General features: G+C 42.9%; 2 protein-coding genes and 1 long non-coding RNA gene across 9 annotated transcripts in view; 2 read left to right on the top strand and 1 right to left on the bottom strand.

Moving 5' to 3' along the window:
• IPO7 (importin 7) overlaps nucleotides 1-7,972 on the top strand; it is a 37,353-nt gene extending 29,381 nt beyond the window's left edge. The window contains exons 20-25 of the mRNA XM_084520461.1: nucleotides 345-440; nucleotides 1,426-1,646; nucleotides 1,767-1,972; nucleotides 2,455-2,661; nucleotides 3,048-3,164; nucleotides 5,018-7,972. Coding sequence (XP_084376587.1) covers nucleotides 345-440; nucleotides 1,426-1,646; nucleotides 1,767-1,972; nucleotides 2,455-2,661; nucleotides 3,048-3,164; nucleotides 5,018-5,115 — 945 coding nt within the window. The 3' untranslated portion in view covers nucleotides 5,116-7,972. The remainder of the gene's footprint in view (nucleotides 1-344; nucleotides 441-1,425; nucleotides 1,647-1,766; nucleotides 1,973-2,454; nucleotides 2,662-3,047; nucleotides 3,165-5,017) is intronic.
• On the bottom strand, nucleotides 5,543-10,159 carry LOC311437350. Its single transcript, XR_014693416.1, has 2 exons — nucleotides 8,761-10,159; nucleotides 5,543-8,297 (listed from the first exon to the last, which is right to left on the bottom strand). It is a non-coding gene; the product is annotated as an uncharacterized lncRNA (long non-coding RNA).
• Nucleotides 10,160-10,294: 135 nt separating this feature from the next.
• ZNF143 (zinc finger protein 143) overlaps nucleotides 10,295-20,560 on the top strand; it is a 43,606-nt gene continuing 33,340 nt past the window's right edge. For 2 of the 7 annotated variants that reach the window (XR_014693415.1, XM_084520469.1), the window contains exon 1: nucleotides 10,295-10,408. The gene's annotated coding sequence lies outside the window, so the exon portion shown is untranslated. Of the gene's footprint in view, nucleotides 10,409-17,307; nucleotides 18,444-18,475; nucleotides 20,235-20,560 lie in introns of those variants that run through there. The other 5 variants (XM_084520468.1, XM_084520464.1, XM_084520466.1 and 2 more) reach the window with 4 other exon arrangements.

The following is a 20,560-nucleotide window of genomic DNA, read 5'->3' as shown; positions in this document are numbered from 1 at the left end:
TAAACGGTTTTTACAAAATTCAACACATGAATGCTTAAGGAAACCTAAATTCGCAAATGGAAATTAAGCTTTTAAAAATGGCAGTTAATGCTTAATACATTTACTGTTTTAAGATCTGCGCCCATGGTCATTTAATATTGGTACAGATAAACTAGTTCCAGCTGCATTCAGCAATGTTTTATTCTCTGTGGTTCTAATACTGATCTATAACTGTAAATTTGGCATCTCCACTAGAGGAAGTTTGTTTTAGCATTGTAATAGTGGGTAAACTTGCATCAGCTTTGCAAAGCAGCATATCACAAATATGTCTTGCAAGGCTATCATCAAAAATAATTATTTTTCAGGTCCTTACAGGAGTTGCTGGAGAAGATGCAGAATGTCATGCAGCAAAACTGTTAGAAGTGATTATTCTGCAGTGTAAAGGGCGTGGTATTGATCAGGTTGGTAACAGCTTTGGTTCATGTAACTTAATATTAAAAATACTCTCAAATGTGAATTGATTATCTCTAAGATAAGAAGTTTTTGTAGGGTGACTAATGATCCTGTCTTCTACTTCAGTGTCACAAGTCCTACTGTGCAGATAACAGCACTAAAGAAGTAGTTATTGTACAGTTCATCTCCAGGATTTAGGATGCTGCAAAACTCAATGTGAAGTGTTTTCATGGATCTGGGAGAGTACTGTTTTAGGACAATCTTAGCTAAAAGTTGTTTAATTTTATTCTAAGGTAATAGTAGTGAATATTGATGATTTTTTCATCTTTCAAGTTAATAGCCTTGAAATAAGAATGCAAATGCAGTTCCTAGAATCCCAGTTAATGTCATAGAGGAGCCAGGAATTTCATTAAATGCATATGGAAGTCGGAAATTGTTATAATAGCTATCTAATTTTTTCTATAATAATCTATATTTTTGCATGCTTTCTTAATACTTGTGGACTTTGCCCTTGAAGTTATAATCTGAATTTATTTGAAAGGAAAAAAAAACTGTAGAGAGGTGTTTTGTATTTGTCATTTCTGAAGAGAATACTACTTTGAATAGCTGTTTCCTTGGAGTATTGGTAATACCTCTTGAATCTGCTGACTTTAGGAATATTGAAAGAGACTTATGTTTATTTTTCTGGACTTACAAGTATATGTATCTTCCTTAGTTTTTTATTCTTAAAAGATGAGACAAAGGAACTAGAAATTATGTCTACTGTCCACTATGTCACAAAACCCTTGTGCTCAGAGTAGAGATTAAATCTTTTCACCTTTATGTTTCACCTTTGTGTATGACGTCTGCTGGCAATTAGAAAGTATACCCATTTTATGTCCTCTGTATTTATGCACCAGCCTGTTTTTAAGCCATTTCTCAACTGGAGTGTGAAATACAGAACTATAAAATTTATTTTTGATTACTAAGTTTGTAATGCTTCTCACTCCTCAGTGCATACCCTTATTTGTGGAAGCTGCTTTAGAGAGATTGACCAGAGAAGTAAAAACAAGTGAACTGCGAACAATGTGCCTCCAGGTTGCCATAGCTGCTTTATATTACAATCCTCATCTATTATTAAATACATTGGAAAATCTTCGTTTTCCCAATAATGTGGAGCCTGTCACTAATCACTTCATAACACAGTGGCTTAATGACGTAGACTGTTTCTTGGGGTAAGTGTTTCTAATTTTGAAGGTTATTCACTGCGATAAACCTCTATATTATAAGCCTCTATATTACCTGCTTATAAATCATAATGGAATTCTTAATTCTTGCGCTGTTTTGTTTTATAGACTTCACGATAGAAAGATGTGTGTGCTTGGCTTGTGTGCTCTTATTGATCTGGAGCAAATACCACAGGTTTTAAATCAAGTCGCTGGCCAGATCCTGCCAGCTTTTATCCTTTTATTTAATGGATTGAAAAGAGCATATGCCTGTCATGCAGAGCATGAAAATGACAGTGATGATGATGATGAAGCTGAAGAAGATGAGGAAACAGGTATGGAAACTGAAGAACTGTTAAATTTTGTTTTTCATGATTCCTGGTGGAGATGCCGAGTTCTTTTGTGGAATTATTCAGAGTTCCCTAACTTAAAAACAAAGCTGTGGTGCAACGCTCAATCTTTTAACACCTTTCAAGTTTATCTGCCTTACTTTCCCTTCCCTCTAAAAAGCTGATTTCCTAGATTGAGTCTCCTCAAAGTCATGTCAGGCTAGCTTTTATATGGTTGCTGTCATTACAGAAAGGAGTTATTGCTGGGGCTCGTTTCCCATCTGAGTGAGGGATTAGAGTCAGTAGGAGTTTCTCTGCTCCACTGCACAGTTAAAAACTCCCATGAGCTGCTGGGGTTCTAGGTGTATGTCGAACTACACTGTTATCAGTTCTATTGCTTGTTCTAGATAAGCCACCTTCCTGAAGATTGGTTTTTTTGTTTTTTTAACTGTTCTTGAGATTAATTTTGTGTGTGATACTTAACTCAGAGGAGCTGGGGAGTGATGAAGATGACATCGATGAAGATGGTCAAGAATATCTAGAAATTCTAGCAAAACAGGCAGGTGAAGATGGAGATGATGAAGACTGGGAAGAAGATGATGCTGAAGAGACTGCTTTGGAAGGTTATTCCACAATTATTGATGATGAAGACAACCCTGTTGATGAATATCAGATATTTAAAACAATTTTTCAGAGTAAGTAACTTTATTTCTTTTCTTGGACTAAAAGTTAAAATGAAATTTAATTATAGTCTATAGAATTGTAAACCAGAATTTATTGAAAGCTTCCAACAGGCTTTCCAAAAGTACGTGGTTTGAATAAGTCCTTTATTTGAGGAGGGGAAGAGCGACACCATTATTATACTTTCAGGGCAAAGAGACTATTCTTGAATGAACTTAATGGTGGAAGGGAAGAGGTCAAAGACAGTATTAGTGTTTTGCAATATCTTTAGTTATGTTACCCTAACAGAGTTGATCAGAGTATTATTTTGATTAAAATAGCAGTGGGTGTTAATAAGCTTTGAGTTACAGAACATTTTAATGAACATATTCCGTTTGTTTACATTTTCTTTCTCTTGCAGCAATTCAAAATCGTAACCCTGTGTGGTACCAAGCTTTGACACAGGGTCTTAATGAAGAACAAAGAAAACAATTGCAGGATATAGCAACTCTGGCAGATCAGAGGCGGGCAGCACATGGTATTTTTTTTTCCTTTATTCCATGAAGTACTGCTTTTGCTGTTTGAATGCTGTTTATGTGCTCAAGAAGCCTATAATTCAAGCCTAATAATGTCTTCATAAAACAGTACTGTTTTACAATCCAGAGATCTTCGAAATCTCTTAAAGATTGTCATGTCACAAAGCCTCAGTACAAAGATTGTATGGCATACCACAGGTGTAAGGAAATGTAGAAATTTCTTAATGAAGTGAGCAGGTAAATACAGGCATGTTAGAGTAGTGTGGATGTGAAAACAAATCAGTTGGACCTGCAGGTGCATGAACAGGCAAACGAGTGAATGTGGCTGGTAAATTATTTCCTCATGTGATCTAGTCCAGCTAGGATAGTGATTCTGTCAGTGGGGAAAATACCATCTTAGAAAGAAGTATCCATCTATAAAGCTACATCATTAAGCATACTAAATATTTCAGTTTGCTGTTCTGCAATGGAGATAAGTGATCTGTCCAGTTCATATCCTGCATCTTATTGAGCAGTTACCACAAGATGCTTCAGCTTAGAAGTTCAGAAAGCTGTAGGAGATTAGTATTAAGAATGGTCGTTTTGGTTTTTCATAGAACAGCGAAAAGTATTTCACAAAGCTTAAATGTCCAGAATGATCCACTCCTAATGGATATAAAATCTAGTCTCACTGTGCCCCCTGTCAAGCACTAGGCATCATACTGATGAGATTATATACTACTTGTGCATTTTCTGAAAAAAAAATATGGAGGTTTTGTTTTGGTCTGCTTATTCACAGAGTGAATTAGGTCCAGATAGTGAAGTTATAATTAAGGAGCTAGTTCCTTACGGGAAATTCTTCTGTACTATGAGGGCATATTGGTCTCCAGTCTGCCTACCTGACAGGGACACGTTCTATTAGAATGATCTGCCGTTAATGTAGCTAACAAGAATTTCCATATGCGAAACAACTCTTGTCTGCTGTACATAAAGGGACCAATAATACGCTTGTATGTTCTTGATTGTACTAAAGGTAGACAGAAATGCACGTTTGTCTGCTTTTTACCATCCTGCTTTGAGTTGTCCATTTATTATTGTTTGTTTATATGCATTTAAAAACACAACCAGACAAACAAAACCCAAACAGTTTTACAGTTACCTTTGAAGAATGTAATGTAGAGATGAAATGTCTCTCTTATATATGGGGATGTATATGCAAAGCTCAAATGTCAAAAGGTCTTAGAGTTCGGCTGAAAATGAAGAGTGATCAACTTGGTAGTTTCTCTCAGAGCTAGGCTTATATAAGGTCTAGTAACCTGAACTATTAATTACCTGCTTGAGTATGGGGGTAAATGTATGTATTCTGAAGTGACTGATTCAGGTGCTTCGGTGGATATTTCTGCTTATACTGTAGAGTTGACCTAGGAACACTAAAAACAGAGGTGATATCTGTGCACTGCTTTTGTTATACATGTGATCATGGATTTGATGTAAGAGTCTATTTTTAATCAGGAAGAATTGGGCATCTGTTAGCAATTTCTGAAATCCAGCACTCATTCAGGTCTTATTTTTTGAAACGAGATATATGAGTACTCATTCCCAAAAACTCAAGTGTGCTTGTTTTAAGTATAAATTTCATTTAAATAGAACTATAACAATACTGAGAAACTAAAACAAATGAGTCCATCTGTTGTTGAGGCCTGGCCCACTCCCACTTACACTGTGGGTACTGATTAATTTCTTGGGTAACCCCCAGTTTAAGCCTACATCTCTGGGAGAATTAGAATGGTCAATCACACGGTCTGTCTTCCCTCTGTGCACATGCACTAAAATATTTTCTTTGTGTTTTTGTTGTTTTTTTTGTTTTTTTTTTTAGAATCCAAAATGATTGAAAAGCATGGAGGATACAAATTCAATGCTCCAGTTGTGCCAACTTCGTTTAATTTTGGAGGTCCTGCCCCAGGAATGAATTGAATTATCACTTTTCCTGCTACTGTGTGATTGTAGTGAAGAGCTTGTGTTCCTCCCAATAGTGGTTCCAGAATTGGTTCATGTTATCTACAGCTCACTCTAAACTAATTGATAAATAGATTGGACAAAAGCCCCAGAAGTGGGACCTGATCATGCAACCTAATACTGGAAAGAAAGCAAACCAGAGGTTTTTTTGAAGATAGAAAGAATCTGATTATAAAGCTTCAAATGACACACTTTGGAAACCGGAAATCAAGAGGGGATGTCATGAAGGCAGCTTTTCTTTTTCTGAGGAAAAAAAAATTCAGGCATGGGCTGCAGGACTATTTAAAATGTCTCATTTACAGTACAAGCTAGAAGGCAGACTTAATTTTTACACCTGTGGCAGTATGAGTATTTGCCCAATTTCCCTTTTCTCCCTTCCCATTGGGTGTCTATTCTTTTAATGTAAATAATAAGATAAGGTAATTGGATAGCCTTACTTAATCTTCATTTCCATTTATCAAGATTGTTCATATGTAGAATATTGGACACTTAATGTAGCACTACATAACTGATAAATCTGTAAATGAATTAGCACTTTCATATTGAAACAAGCCTGCTAGCCTATGTACAAAAATAGCAAAATGTTTGCTGTTTATAAAAAAAAAATAAAAAATAAAAAATAAGGGATGCATTGGGGGAAATAATTTCAAGTTATTCATTTAAAATAACATAGCAGTTTTGTACCTGGTGACTTTGTGGTGCAGTCACCTCTGGTTGTGACTTGAATTCGGTTATGTAAAAAGGGGTTAGTGATATTTCATTGCTGCTAAAAAAAAAAAAAAAAAATAGCAACACCCTCTGTGTCCTTTGTTTTTCTTAAAGATCTCACTGTTCAAGTTGAAATTTGGATACAAATGTTTATTGTAAGCACTGAGAAAAAAGTTATCTTCTCTGAAGCATGTAAATTAGATGTGAAGTTCTGCTCCTAAACAAGTTGGTTGAAGTGTGTGGATGAAACATCTATATATGCAATCTATTAAAAAATAGTAATTTGGCTAACCTGGACTTTGATCTATGAATACAGTTTTTCCCCCTAATTTTGCAAAAACAATTTTTTTTCCAGCATGTGGTAGTGCAAGTGCACTACTCCTGCATTTCATTGACCCTCTTTTTGCACTCCCAGCGTTAGTGTGCTATTGTCTGCCTGATCCAGACAGTGCATTTGAAGTTTTGCCAATCTTCCATTTTTGAAGCCACAATTTTCTTCCTTCAAAGTTGCTATAGTAACTGGTATTTTAGCTAGAGAGGCAAAATACAGTTCCCTCTGGGACCACTATCAAAACCACTGTATGAAGAAGCCAGCAGGGAGATGCTGTGAATGGGTTGGCTTAAATGCCCCCTTTTCTGTTCTTAAAGCATAAATTCATAGGTTTTTGATCTTGCCTTGAGATCATTGGTGTCAGGTCTTTTAAATCAAATGTTTTTTTTTTTCTTTTGGCTGTTTTTATATAAAAATGTCACCTGCTGTTACAATTGATATTAAACAAGCTACCTTAATTTAATGTAAGCCTCCAAAATTTAAATACAGGTTGAAAAATAAACTGAGTTTATATCTGTAAAAATGAGATGCACATATATATATTATGATACTCAAAATGCAGTCTTCAGAAAATTGGTTTGTGTGGTGTGTGTTTTTTTTTCCATCAGCAGAGTAGCAGAAATTTGTGGTTTGGGGTTTTCTTGATGAGTTGACCAGCGTGGTTCTCTGCCTTCCATTTCCTATGCAGCCACTCGTACTTTGCTGGGCAGGTATGATGGCCTTTTCCAGTCACTCTCTGGACTGCCCTTCTTAGGCAAATGATGTTTTCCTGTGCACAGAGTGCTTATGTGAGAGACTGAGCCAGGAATACAGTGCCACAGCCCTACTGAAATACTAAAAGGATACTTTAAAGCAAATTGTGGATTTAAAAAACGATGGATATTGCACCAGCTGTGAGAAAGCCGACAAAAATTAAGTCTTGAATCCAAGTATCCATTGTAGTAGCAGTATGGGAACCACAGTAGTACTGTAGCGCTTCTGAATTTTCAGCTGCCTGGTCAAGTCCATAAGCAGAACTGTTTTATATAAATGTGTAACTCATGGACACATGTAGGTGTACTCTGGCCTCAAGATTATCTCCAGACCAAGTCTTATTTTTGTAGAAAAAGGTGACAATTACAGCATGTTTTCCTGTGCGTTCCTTGACCTTGAGAAACGCCCAGTTTGACATAAATCATTTCTGAACATCTGCTTGTTGGGTATCTGCTTATCTTGTTACACTTCCCCAAACATGTAAGACGACCTTTTTAGGACACTTGGCCTCATGGTAGAAGACAGGACACAGCAGCAGTGAGAATGCAGTAGGTACTAAGCAGGTGGAGGAAAAAAGAAAAAAAGGTGAAAATTACCAATTTAGTGCCATTGTTATTTCTGGAACAGTTATATTTTTTGAGTCAAGGGAGGAATTTTATCTTGGTGTGAGGAACACAGTCTTACTTGAAGGGTGCTTTTATGTGTCACTAGACTGGTTAGCAAGGAGCATCTTTTTTAAAAATGGATCTTAGAATTGCTTTCCTGTGCTCCAAGAAATGTATTTATATAAATTGCAAAACAATTTTGCATTGTTGTTGGTGGTGATAGTGCATTTTGTGATGCAATATATCAATTTCAGTGATGCACATGTCAAATTTAAAAACTGATCTTCCTCCTAGAATTTGCATTTATCCATTCCATTTTTCAAGGATAATGCAACTCTGAGGGAAGAGCTGGAAAATTAAAGCCTTTGTTTTTTCTATTATGGAAGATCTCCTTGGATTAATAAACATCTAAAGCAAATCCTCATCTTCACTTATTTCAGTGTGGTGTTTTGAATGCAGCTCTATTCTGACAGTGCTCGGGAGTCCTATTTAAGTTACTGAGCCCTAAGGTTTGTATCTTCCCCTCTCACGTATTTCTCCGAGCAGAAATGCTAGGCAGAATCACAGTTCTCTTAACTGATTAAATACAAAAGTTGTATGACCTATGTTGTTTTCTAAATGTTGACATGCCGGGTAAGTTTAATACCTTTTTTTTCCACAAGCCATTACCTTAGAAGAATTGTTCTGATGCAGTACAGCAAAGTTCTGCTCAAATGTCTTGTAGCCTTCTGCAAAATTCAAGCCTGGAGTGGAATAATTTCAGAATACCAGGCAATAAATATAAAGGTAGTTTAAATTGTGCCTAGTAATCAGTACCTGCTAATAAGTTTTAAAGGTTAAGTTGTATTTTTCTAAAGGAAACTTCTTCCCCTTGTGATTATCAGTTTTTGAAAAATAAAAACAAAGCTTCGTGACACATTTTTGCATCATTTTGTCATGTTCCCTTTCAGTCCTTCCTCATGTGTACTTTCTCAGTCGCTGATCATTTTCACTTCCTGTGCCTCAGTTTGTCCCCTTTTAATTCCTTGGAGATACTGCTCAGAAGCTGTGAGCAGTTTATACGAAGTAGTTTGGACTGCAGGCAGTTACACCCCAGTGGAGTGCTTGCTGTCTGTGTATATTCACACTAAGAACCATCGCATCCTCCTCTGGAGTTTCTGCACCTGAACAGATGCTGAAGCCTCGCAGCACTACGGGGACATTTACAGAATAGCACAGCTGAGGAATGGGTTCCCAGTGGGTGCTTCGGGCTCCCAGAACGAAGGCTGTGCTTGCAGTAGTGTTAGCGGTAGCCCCCGTGTTGTCTGTAGGGAATAGATCAGGTTTAACCAAGTTTAAATGAGGCTGGTCCAAAATTTGTAGACTACGAGTTTTCCATAATTTGGGCTACTAATTACATTTTTGTCTTTGATATGTTATCAGTAGCATGTTTTGAGTAGATAAACACTGCTTCTGGAAATCTATGCAGAAGTAGCATTTGGTTTATGTAAGTGTAGTTGTGAAGAGCACCACTGTTCTGTTCCAACTGTTCAGGTTTTAACCTAAATTCAGTATTGAAGTGTATCAAAATTTGAGAAAAGCTTGTAAGGTTCAAGACTCAAAATGTTATGCTGTTAGATTCAAAAAGCAAGAGCTTATTGTACCCTGATTCAGGGTTTTCTTCCCTGCTTTCCGTAGGGCCTTCTCTACAAACAAGCACTTGAAAAAAGTTTGGTAATGTGTTATAAATTAAAAATTAAAAGCCTGGATTATAAATTACTTTGCAATTACTCTATAGCATATATAACTGCAGTAGCATCAGTTTGCTTATTTTTTTTACAATCACTCGTTCAGATGTTGATGCTGGAACAGTAAGACAAAGCAGGGGCTGCACAGAGGTGCCAGAGATTGAGAAGAGATGTAGGAAGCCCTTGATGAAGTTCATAAGCCCCAAAACGCCGTTTTCTCTCAGGCATTTCACTGCTGCTGTACCCCAAACACGTGGCTGCGATTCGTGTGTTGACTGGAAGCTTCCCATTAAGAAACTGGAAGCAAAACTTGAAGCTAAAGAAAGGAAAATTGCTCGTTTTAATTGTTCCTCAGTATTAGGGCTGATCTGGAATCAAATATTCTGGCTGTTTGTATTATTTTAAGATAATTAAACGGAATTAAACGCTGTCACAGCTGCCCCGTTCAGAAGGGCCCGGCACAGCCCTGGTGCTGTCCTGCGGGCGCTGCCCGCTCCGGCTGCCCCGGTGGTTTTATTTCCTGTCAGACAAACGCGCTGAGCCCTGCGCGCCGCCCCCGCCTGCCCCCAAACTGCTGCGTTTTACGCTTCAATCCCTGCTCCCTGCCCCGCGGAGCCGGGACCGAGCGGCACCGGGCCCCGAGGCGCCGGCCGGGGGCTAAGGGCGGCCGGCGCCCCGCGGGGGTCCGAGCCCTGAGGCGCCCTCAGGGCCGGAGCCCCCGGTCCCCGCCCGCTCCCCTCCCGCCGCGGCCCCGGGCGCTCCCCGGCGGAGGAAATGGCGGCCGCCGCCCGCTCCCCCGCTGGCGCGCGAGCGCCGCGCTCCCCGCGGCACAAAATGGCGGCGGCGGCGGCCCCGGACCCAGCATAGCCTCAGCGCCGCGAAGCCGCGGGGCGGGGCCGCGGGCGGCCGGCCAATGGGCAGCGGCGCGGGGCCCGGAGGCGGCCAATGGCGAGCGGGGGCGGCGCGGCGCGGCGCGGCGCGCCCAATGGGAGCGGCGGGCGCGCGGGGCGCGGAGCCCGGGCGCGCGGCTCGGGGCGGCGCTGAGGCGGGCGGGCGCTGAGGCGGCCGTTTCCTGTCCTGGTGCATGGTGGTCGGACGGAGGAATTGTTGGAAAATTTCTCGGCGAGGTTCGTATATAAACGTGTCGCTACCCAGTGTGCCTTATGCGAGCCGCCGCCATCGCCGCCGCGGGACGCCGCGCCGGGCCGCGCCGCGCCCCCCGCGCCCCGCGCCGCAGGCAGCAGCGGGCAGCGGCGGCACCCGCCGGCACCGCCGCACCGCAGCCCCGCCGCGCCGCACGGCCCGGCCCGGCACGGCCCCCCCCACCCCCGCCCGCCGCCCCCGCGGGGCCCGTTGGCCGCTGCGTCACGGCCGGGGGCGCGGGGCCGGGCCCGGGGCCCCCGCGCCTCAGGGGGGGCTCGGCGGCGCCTCCGCCTTTTGTCTGCGCCCGCAGCGCCGCCGGGCTCCGTCAGGCGGCCGCCGGCAGCTCCCGGCCCTCAGCGTCGGGGAGAGCGCGGCCGCCGGGAGCTGCTCCTCCGGGAGCGCCTCCCGAGCCGGCCCCGGGGCGTGGGTGCCCCGCTGAGGCCCGGCTGGCGGGGCGGGCTCCTCGGGATGGCGCTGGGCTGTGCGCGAGGGGCCGCGGAGCGCCCGGCTCAGCGGCTCGCTGGGGGCCAGCGTCTCCTGAGGGCGCCTCCCAGGCGCTGCGCGGGGATGGCAGCGCTGCTGCGGGAGGCCCGGCCGCACGGCCTTCCCGTCAGAGCGCTACATCCGCCTTAAAGTCTTCTCAAAATTCTGCTCGAGGTGGCATAAATCCCCTACATCCTCAAGGGCTGCCGAGCAGGCCTCTCTGTCACGGTTTCAGGGTGATAGTGCCTGAAAAATGAAGTGTGTTTGTCCTTAACTGAACCTTTTTAAGGGCAGTCCTGTGTACGGAGCGTGTGCCAGCTTCTTTGTATAAGAGTACCTGCAAGGAGGGCAGCAGGGTGTAACGGGGCTGTCATCTCATGGCCCATCTCTTTGTATTTTATGAATGAAAGTCTTGATCTTTCATGGTGTAAATAAGTCAGAAGCTTTTCACTGAAGTGCCACAGAAAAACCAGGGAGTATGTAGTCAAATAATACACGGTTGCTTTGGTAGTAGATGGCAATTCAATTGAGCTACATAGGATAAGTGTTTTAGTTTTTGATAAACGTATTTCAAATTGATTACATAATTTACATAAACTGTTCTCATTATGGTAATGCAATAATGAAAATTTTGGTCCTAGCATCCATCTTGAAGAGGAATTATTTTGCCTTGTACTGCAAGGCTCAAATAAGCAAATAGGAGAGTAAAAATTCAGTCACACAGGCTTCGTTCATCCTGTGTCTTCGTACCTGTGTGATATTTGATGCTTAGACATCCCAGTACTTCTGGCATAAGCTGGCGATCCCTTTTCTCACTGGAGGTAGGCACGGAGATAATACAAGGAGGTATATTCTCTGGTAACGTGAGCCAGAATTAGATTTGTAAATTTGTTTTTGTCCAGATTACCTCAAATTCTGCACTGCTTCAGCATGTCAAACTGCTGCTGGCCCACGTGTCGCTGCTCTGTAGTACCAGGAGAAGGGACTCGATGGTGTGTGTATTTAGATGCACGTGTGCATATGGATATATATGGGACTCGACGAGGTTGGGTTCAGTAAACAGGAGTCTATCTAGAGTCTATCTAGAGTCTATCTAGAGTCTATCTAGAGTCTATCTAGAGTCTATCTAGAGTCTATCTAGAGTCTATCTAGAGTCTATCTAGAGTCTATCTAGAGTCTATCTAGAGTCTATCTAGAGTCTATCTAGAGTCTATCTAGAGTCTATCTAGAGTCTATCTAGAGTCTATCTAGAGTCTATCTAGAGTCTATCTAGAGTCTATCTAGAGTCTATCTAGAGTCTATCTAGAGTCTATCTAGAGTCTATCTAGAGTCTATCTAGAGTCTATCTAGAGTCTATCTAGAGTCTATCTAGAAACAGCAGAGTGATTCATCTGACCCTCAGCCTGTTTTTGAGGGTCTTTGCTCCAGGTAACAGCGAATACCGAGGGTGGTTGGGATGTAACCCCAAACGTGCGTGATCCTGTGTGAGGATTTGGGGTAACTGGTTACACGTAGTGTTCAAGCTTATGTTCTCTCCTGAAAAAGCTGTTCATCCTAACACATCTTAACGAACCTACTGCTGTGCAGAAGGACAGGGCGGTGGGTCCCGTGACAGAACATAATTGGGGTAACGCAGCAACCGGCTCAAGCTAGTCCCTGGGCCAGCTGCCTCCACAGAGCCATGCAGTGGGAAGCCCTTGCCACAAGGAGCGAATGGGTCCTGAGCTGGCTGCAGCGGATCCTGCGCAGCTTTGGTCGGGCTGCTGGTGTGACTCAGGAGACACCGAGTTCTTGCCTTGGTTGGGCCCCCGCGTGTGCTGTCCACCCCTTGGTAGTTGGGTGTCCGTGTTGGAATGAACAAACATGTCCAAGTTAAGGTCCAGTTAATTTTAGTATTTACGAACTTTGGAGTGTTGTTGCAAACTTAATGTAATGGCTTTTTTAAATGCATTTATTTATTTATTTATTTATTTTATAAATAAAGCTAAAAAGAAGGCATTTTGACCTGGGTTGTTTCTTTGACGGTGTAATTGGGCTGCAGTTACAGTTTAGGACGTGGGTCTTTTTTGCTGTCATATGTAATTCTTGGCTGTAGAATTTTGGGGTAAAACATGCTCAGCATAGGTGGTGTCTTTGAGAAACACTGTTATTAAGTTCTGGGGAGTCTTTAATTGGCATTGGTGTCAAAACAAATTCTGTTTTCCAAAGTATAGGGCTCAAGTGAATGTAGATGAGCTTCCACGCACAAAGCAATTGACACGTTCCTGGTAATCAGAGCAATTCTGCCAGTTCCAAGTGTTACAATGCACATAACACAAGTAGTTGAGAGGTAGAGCACATCTGTGCTTTTGCAGTCTGATTCTTTCACTACTCTTTTCCTGTCTGCATTTTGACTCTTCCGTGATCGTCCCCAGGATTTCCGCTTCCCACACCGTCTGCTCTAACTTGTCCTGCCCCTGACCTGTGTACGTACACACAATAGCATCCCGGGCCAACCTTTGTTTGCCTTGCCTTGCCACTGGCTTTTCTTCCTGTACCGTCACATTGCTTCAACTTCTCTACAGCTCGCCAGCGTGCTTTCCGTGCTCTCCCAACCAATAGGTGGTCGCTTTGGCTTTTCTTCTTTGCTGTTCTGCAAGGAAATAGGTGGACTTGGTAAGGAGACTGGAAAATGAGTAGCCTACCCTTGTGCCCCGAGGGCTCCTGGAAGTTTAAATGAAGGTTTCTGTGCAGCTTCTGGGTCCCTCGGGTGGATCCTGGTCCTAACAGATGGATTCTCATCTGGAACCTGAAGCGCCAGTTCCTGTAAATGGAGAAGTGTTCAGGTGTCCCACGGATGGAGTGAGAAATGGAAGGGAGGTGCCTGCCCACAGACACTGCCTTTCTGGGGGAGGAGTGACAGGAAGCCATGCAACATGACCAAATGCGTTCGCATTGTGGCACAGTTGGTTTTAAGGGGCTCTGTCTGCAACTTAATTTGACTTTGGTTATATTGACTCATGGAACTATGGTTTTGGTCTTCCTGCTCTGCTTCGCACAGCAGGAGTTGTTGATCGGTGACGCGAACACCGAATTGGACAAAATTAGCGAATGCTTCCAGTGAATGCTAAAATGTTCTGGGCTACGCTGCTTTCTGAATGATACAGTGGGGCTGCGCTTTGCTCCACCGCGGTGACACTTGCTCCATAACCAAACTGCTCAGTTCGGGATGGAATTTACAGTTCCAGCAAGTTGTACGGTGTTCTAAGCTGACACCAGATTTACACTTACAACCGCTTGCTGCTGCCCTCGCTCTGTATCTTGTCATCTGCTGAATGTTTTTTTTTCTGTAAATACTTGAGGGGGGAAAAGTCTGTTATCTGCTTAATGCTCTTGGACTTCAGGACTGACGACAGAGACTGGAGCTGGAAGATGATCTGTATTTGCAAGTTTGGTGGTGATGCCCATGCCTTAAGCATATTCCTACCAAGATATCATGGTATTGGCATATATTTATATGCTGTGTTTTCCAGTTTACACTTACTGTTTTTTGTAATTCAGGGTAAAGGTTCATAGTTCAGAAGGCTTTCCAATGAGTTTCTGAAGGACAAGCATTGCCTAAAACGCTGCAGGTTGTTATGGCTAATACTGATACATCTGCAATGTAGTTATCAGATTACTAATTAACTCATATCCACACAACCCAGTCAAAATTCCTTATTTTGTTGTCAGTCCCAGCATATTTTGAGGATTTGAGTGGGCACAGTCAGGATTAACTGCTTTGCTGATGTAAATCAGATGCTTTTGCGATTTCTTGACAATTAAGAGACTCGGAATTCTGTTTGATACGACAGTAAAACTGATTGAAATAGTTGGCCTCGGTGTCCTTCAATTTTTTCAGCCTTTAAATACTCACATATTCCTCACATATTCCTCATTTCATTCTTCCTGTTCTTTTGAATCACTGATATAACCGGAGTTTTTCTGTTTGTAGGATTCAGGAGTAGCCCCCTGCAGTGCTTCAGAAGATGTGTACCTCTTTTTTTTTTTTTTTTCTTCCCACTAGAGATGTGTTACTGCTCCTTTCATATAAGTAATTTGAATGCAATTCTGAAGCATGTCATCTAGATGCATTGTTTGTATGTCCATTACTTGGTGTTTATGTATGGACTGTGCAGCAACAACCCCTCAAAACCAGTAGATGTGAAGACACAGAGGTTCATCAGTTAAGAGCTTTTAGTCTCTTTCTTGCTTTGCAACTTCCTGGGGAAAAATACACTTGGGATGAAATCTGTAGTGGCTTAACTCACTAACAGGCTGAAAAACATTCCAAATTTTCTTTCAGCTTTGTTAATAGCATTCAAAGTTTTTCAGGTATCAAAGAAAGTCAGATGACTTACAAGCTTTCTTCCTATTGCTGGCCTAGCATTCAGTTTCTGAACATGCATGTTATTATTTATCCTTACTTTTTTTTGTCTGTGAAAGCAAAAATAACGTATTACCAGTCAGTCTGCAGTAGAGAGTTGTGGGGTTTTGGTTTTATTTTTTAAAGAAAAGAAGGTATGAGTGAGCATTGGTAAAGCAAATTTGTCTGGGACAGGAGGGATGTGTCTCAGCTGGGGCAAGGAAGGCCGGCTGAGTTCAGAGCAACTTGCTGGTGTGTGTTGCTAGCTGAGTTCACGTTGTTCCTCGTCATCTGCCTGCAAACCAGTGTGCACACACAAATACTCTGAATGATGCAGTGCTGTTTTCAGCCACGTCTGAATTTGACATTTTGCCACAGATTATATGGCCCTTTCTTGGGCTACATCTAAAGCCCTGCTGGTCACAGTGGCTGTATGGTGATGACCTGGGGGAAGACTGCTGGCATGTAGCGCAGTTAGGTGAAGTTAAATGTTCTGACTGCGTACTGAGGTCAGTTGTGCTTTGGTACAGCAGTGGTACATTTGATATTACATTCGCGTGATATTTGTGAAGAGATACCAAATTCTGGCAGTGAATTAGCCTTTGACTGCATTATCAATACGATGCATCTCTAGGGGAACAACAAGGTTGAAATACTGCAAAAAGGGTAAAACCGAACCTCGAGTTTGACTGCGAGCCCCTGCTTTGGGTGACGCAAGTCTTTGCAAGTTGACTGTGCTGCCATTCAGAGCACGTACAAATCGCTTAGGCACTTGACAGTGCTGTCGGTCTTCGTTAGGTTCTGTAGGGCCAGGGTTAGATCCCGTGGTTCATAATTTGCAACCCTTCCTGCTCTCCAGAAAATACTTCTGTAATGTGCTATTGAAGTGTGTGACTTACCCCCTCTTCAGTGAGCGGTCTCTCTGAATCCAGCTGTTACAGATCCCTTAGTACAGGTTTGTTTCTGTATTTTCGGCCTCGTTCCTGTAACATGGTGGAAATTGCTGCTTAGTTATGTGGGGGTTGCCTTTACAAGTGATTGGAAAAATAATGTAAAGGAAGTTAAAGTTAGAGAACAAAACACTAAGAAATAGAGAAATGCCTAACACCAGGTAGCTCTCGTTGGGTTTATCCACTACAAGTCGGTCTGACCAATTGGTTATGAAACCAATGCTTCAGTGCGTTGGTGAAGTGCTGCAAGGGGCAAGGGCAGCTGAAGGAGACAAATCCATGTCTGCTCTCTTGAAACGCTGGATCAAAGCATCAACAGCATCTAGGTTTCATTTCTGACCCTGCTACAAATTGCCAGGGTTATAGTGGAGAAGATTATCATACAGGTACGTAGGGGAACAGAAATGAGAGTTTTGGGAGCCTCAGTAGCACTGTGTGTATTTGTGAGCTTACTACAGCCATCAGACAAGGTCAGGTAATGAGTAAGCTGTACCCCTAACACAAATTGTATCTGGGCTACAGATACAGTTTGTATCTCTACAATTTGTATCTGGTTTTTCAGTCCCTCAGTCATTTTTTACACTGAGACCTGGAAGCCTGCAATATATGTTACCAGTTGAAGTGCATTTAATCAGAATGCTAATTGTAGGCATTAATTTTGGCATTTCACAAACGTTTGTTAATCAGACTCCTTCAGGAAAGTGACCGCACAGGATTCAGCTTTGTCCAACGTAGGAATACAGTTTCCTAAAATTCCTCAATGAAAGTTTTGCAGTTGCGGGGTTGTGTCGTTTGCCACTTTACTTTTCTGGACTGGTAATTGTTTGCTGGTTTTGAACGTTGAATAAAATTACAACAGTTTTGTACATTATTAGAAGTGTATTAAAAATAAAAGTAATGTTTTGAAATAAATGGATGTTATTTCAAACTTCTTAGTGCTGTCTGTGCAACGAGCGTGAACAATCACAAGGTAGCCTAATGTCCGGAGGAGCTTTTTTTTCCCTGTCCTCCTTTCATAGTTCTTTCATCCTGCACATGCCAGATCTTTCTTTTCCCTCCTTGCATTTTATAACAGTAACTTTTCCTACTTGACTGCTATTAAAAACTATTCATTTTCCTGTTACTGATTCCCAAAGTATCATCCTTTTTTTTTTTTTTTTTTTTTTTTCCCCCTCTCTGAGGAGTTTCTGCTATTGTTACTACAGTTCTTTTTCTTTGCCCAGCAATGCAGCCTTATAGGCATTCTGGAAATGCCAAATTCCTGCTTTTGTTTGCCACATTCTCAACTACCAAAGTCTCGGTCTCCTCTCAGCTGCTTGACTTCCCAGTCCTCCAAACCCAATTTCTTCTGCTCAGTGGCATGCCCTCTACCAGTGCTTGCTTTCCTTTTCAATTGCCCAAGTCCCACCTGCTGTTTTCTACTTGTTCGATTCCGAATTTTCAGCTAGGGCTTCTGTTTCCAGCTGCTATACAGAGTGTACATAACAACTTCTCTTTTAGCATTGCATCTTCTCTCCTAAGCCAGTGACTGCATCCAGAAGAGTCCGTTCATTTGAGGGTTAGAGGGGGGCAGAATTGCGGTAGGTGCTCTCCTAAACAGGCCCCTTCATCAAGTCTTCACAAGAAGTCCTTCCCCCCTTTGCTGCAGACTTATGAGTTGTGAGAACTTAAAGCTGGTAGAAGTTTACCATTTTTCCCATTTGGAGGATTTTATTTTATTCTATTTTTAATAAAAAAGTTATGCGCACATACCCTGGTGTGTGCTTTTTTTGCACCTTTCTGGTGCAGCTTTTGTCAAAAAGCGTTGTGAAGTCAGCAGCACAGGTGACGGACTGCTTCTACCCTGTGACTACCAGTGTGAGCCCTGCTTCAGCATCACTTCTTGCGACTGGCTTTTGCTTCCTTCTCTCAGACCCTTGTTTCAGTTCAGGGGTTTTTCAGACTAGTCATTTTTGTCTCAGGCTATTTTTTTCTAGGGGTAGTATTCCAACAATCTTAACAAAAAAATAAAAAATAAAAAAGGTAAGATTCTCCATGCATGAATGTTTTGGTGACTGAACATGTCAGGAACCAAGATGTGTTGCAGTCCCCCTGAACGTCTTCCCAAATACCACTGCGATGTGCCTTGCAGACCTGCAGCTTGCACGTGAGCCATGAAGATACGCAAGAGTTGCCAGCATCGAGTCGCGATTTTTCACTTCAGTGAGTACCTCCTGATGAAGGCTGTGCTTGTGCCTCTCCTGTAGGACAGACAGCTTTTGAGATTAACCGGAGTACACGTGCAGCAACCTGGTGTGGCGTCTGCGGGCCTCAGGCCAGGGTTCGTGTGTTTTCCTAAAAATGGCTGCTTTCAACAGCTTTTCAACTAATGAGCTGCAATATTGCAAGTTGGTAAAGGAGGTCTTTCTCTTCCAGGTTCATGCTGGCAAAATTCCTGGCAGGCAGGAGGTTTAAAGAAAAAACGGAGTGATGCAAATACACAGAAATAAATGCTGCTGAGGTTTGCACTGGCAGGGTAAAGACAAATGTACTGGAGGCTGGGGAGAGAACAGCATATAAGCCAGTTAGCAGAAACGGGGTGGGAGCACAATGAAGAAAGAAGCTGAGTATAAGGGAAGAGACTGATTTGATCAAAACCGACCGGCTTCGAAATAAAAATAAAATTAAAAAAAAAAACAGTCAAAATACAGTAGGAGATGAGATTTGCATGGTGAGTGATGTACTAGCAGCATGGTGATGCTGGTTTGGACAGGTTGCACAGGGCTGTATCAAGTCTTGAACACCTACAAGGACAGAGTCCTCGGCAATCTGTGCCAGTAGTTGCCCACTCTGATGTAACAAACAAGAAAGGTGGCAGCAAGGTCTGTGAAACAGTTTTACTGAGGTATCCTGACCCATCTCTGCAGTGTTGGCCAGCCTTCGCTCTTTGTTCTCTCCCCATCTTCTTCCTCAGGCGTCAACGAGCTGTCTGCTGAGCCAGTGTTCTTTGCTGGGGGGGGAAGAAGAGAGCCCCGAAGTGATCAGGTGTTCTGCTTTTGCCTGGGGGCCTTCTTCCCTGCACAGCAGAGGAACACAGCAGAACCAGCATGGCCAGACACTGAGGGAGGGCTGGGGTTTTGCTCGGGGCAGCCCTGGTGGGACAGTTGCAGAAGGACTTGGAGTGCATCCGGGAGTGCGTTGGGTTGCTCTGACAAGAAGGGTGGGCTGAAGAGGAAGGCACTGAGAATTTGGTGCTGTGGTAGGGCCAGCTGAAGAAGGAACGTGGTGCTTCTGGAAGAGATGGAGTTGAGGACAGGAAGCTAACAGAAGGGCAGAGGATCGGGAAGAGGATAGACTGGAAGGGATCATTTGAAAGGAGTCAGAGCCAGGACAGCACAGCTGTCTGGACGCGGTCATGTAAAGCCTGGGTTAGAGGAAACGAAGGAGCACTGCGTGCAGCAGTTCACTGAGTTCTCATAGTGTATGATGGGCTGCATTACAGCAGCAAACACTGTAAAATAATTTAAAGGAGTATTTTTTCTCCTTTGGCCCCTGAATTAATTTGCATTAGATTCCTTTATTATTAATATATATATTTTTTTTCTAAAATAGCCATTGACCCTTTAAACAGTGTGTTCTGCTCTGACTCTTGCAGGGCTTTGCAGTTGTCTGAGTCAACTAGCTGCTTCTCCACTTCCCCAGTGCTCAGAGAAGAGGCATAAGCTTTGGAGAAAGGTCATCACTCTGTTTTAAAGGCAGATAGCATAGATGATGAGGGCTTCTTAGGAGATACTTTATCTAGGAGGGGGAATCCTCTGAAATAGACCTGAGCTGAAACACCTTCAGGATCCAGTCCATGCTAGAGTTGTTTCAGAAGACAGTCAAAAGCAGTGGTTGTGTAGCCTGCCTTCCCTGGTGCGTGGAGTGGTCTCAGTGCTTTTCAGCCATTCTGCAAAGTGTCCTGAAAGAGGAATGAACAGGGATCCTTGTCAGTACAGAGCACTGTGCTAGCAGGTGAGGAGGCAGGTAACCTCTGTGCCCCATTTCCATCTGATACCATAGTTAATTAGGCTTGCTGCAAGTTGGCAGTACCTCCAGAAAGCAGTCCCAACAAACTGGTCTACAACGAAACCTTTCTTGGTGCTGGTTAATTTTTTTTTTTCAAACTGCATGAATTTTCTGATCTTAATCATTGCACAGTGCTCGAGCACTGAGGGTGGGACCATTTCCTACGGTACTCGCTTAAGCTGGTCTTGCAGCTGTACCGTGTTCTGCCATTTGTGGATGACAAGCAAAGCGCTTTCTAGGTCAGTGTTTTGTCCATATATTAGGATGGGGAT

Source organism: Aythya ferina (assembly GCF_964211825.1).
Source record: "Aythya ferina genome assembly, chromosome: 5".
In the NCBI taxonomy this organism is placed as follows: Eukaryota; Metazoa; Chordata; class Aves; order Anseriformes; family Anatidae; genus Aythya; species Aythya ferina.
This window is presented reverse-complemented; position numbering and strand designations above follow the sequence as displayed.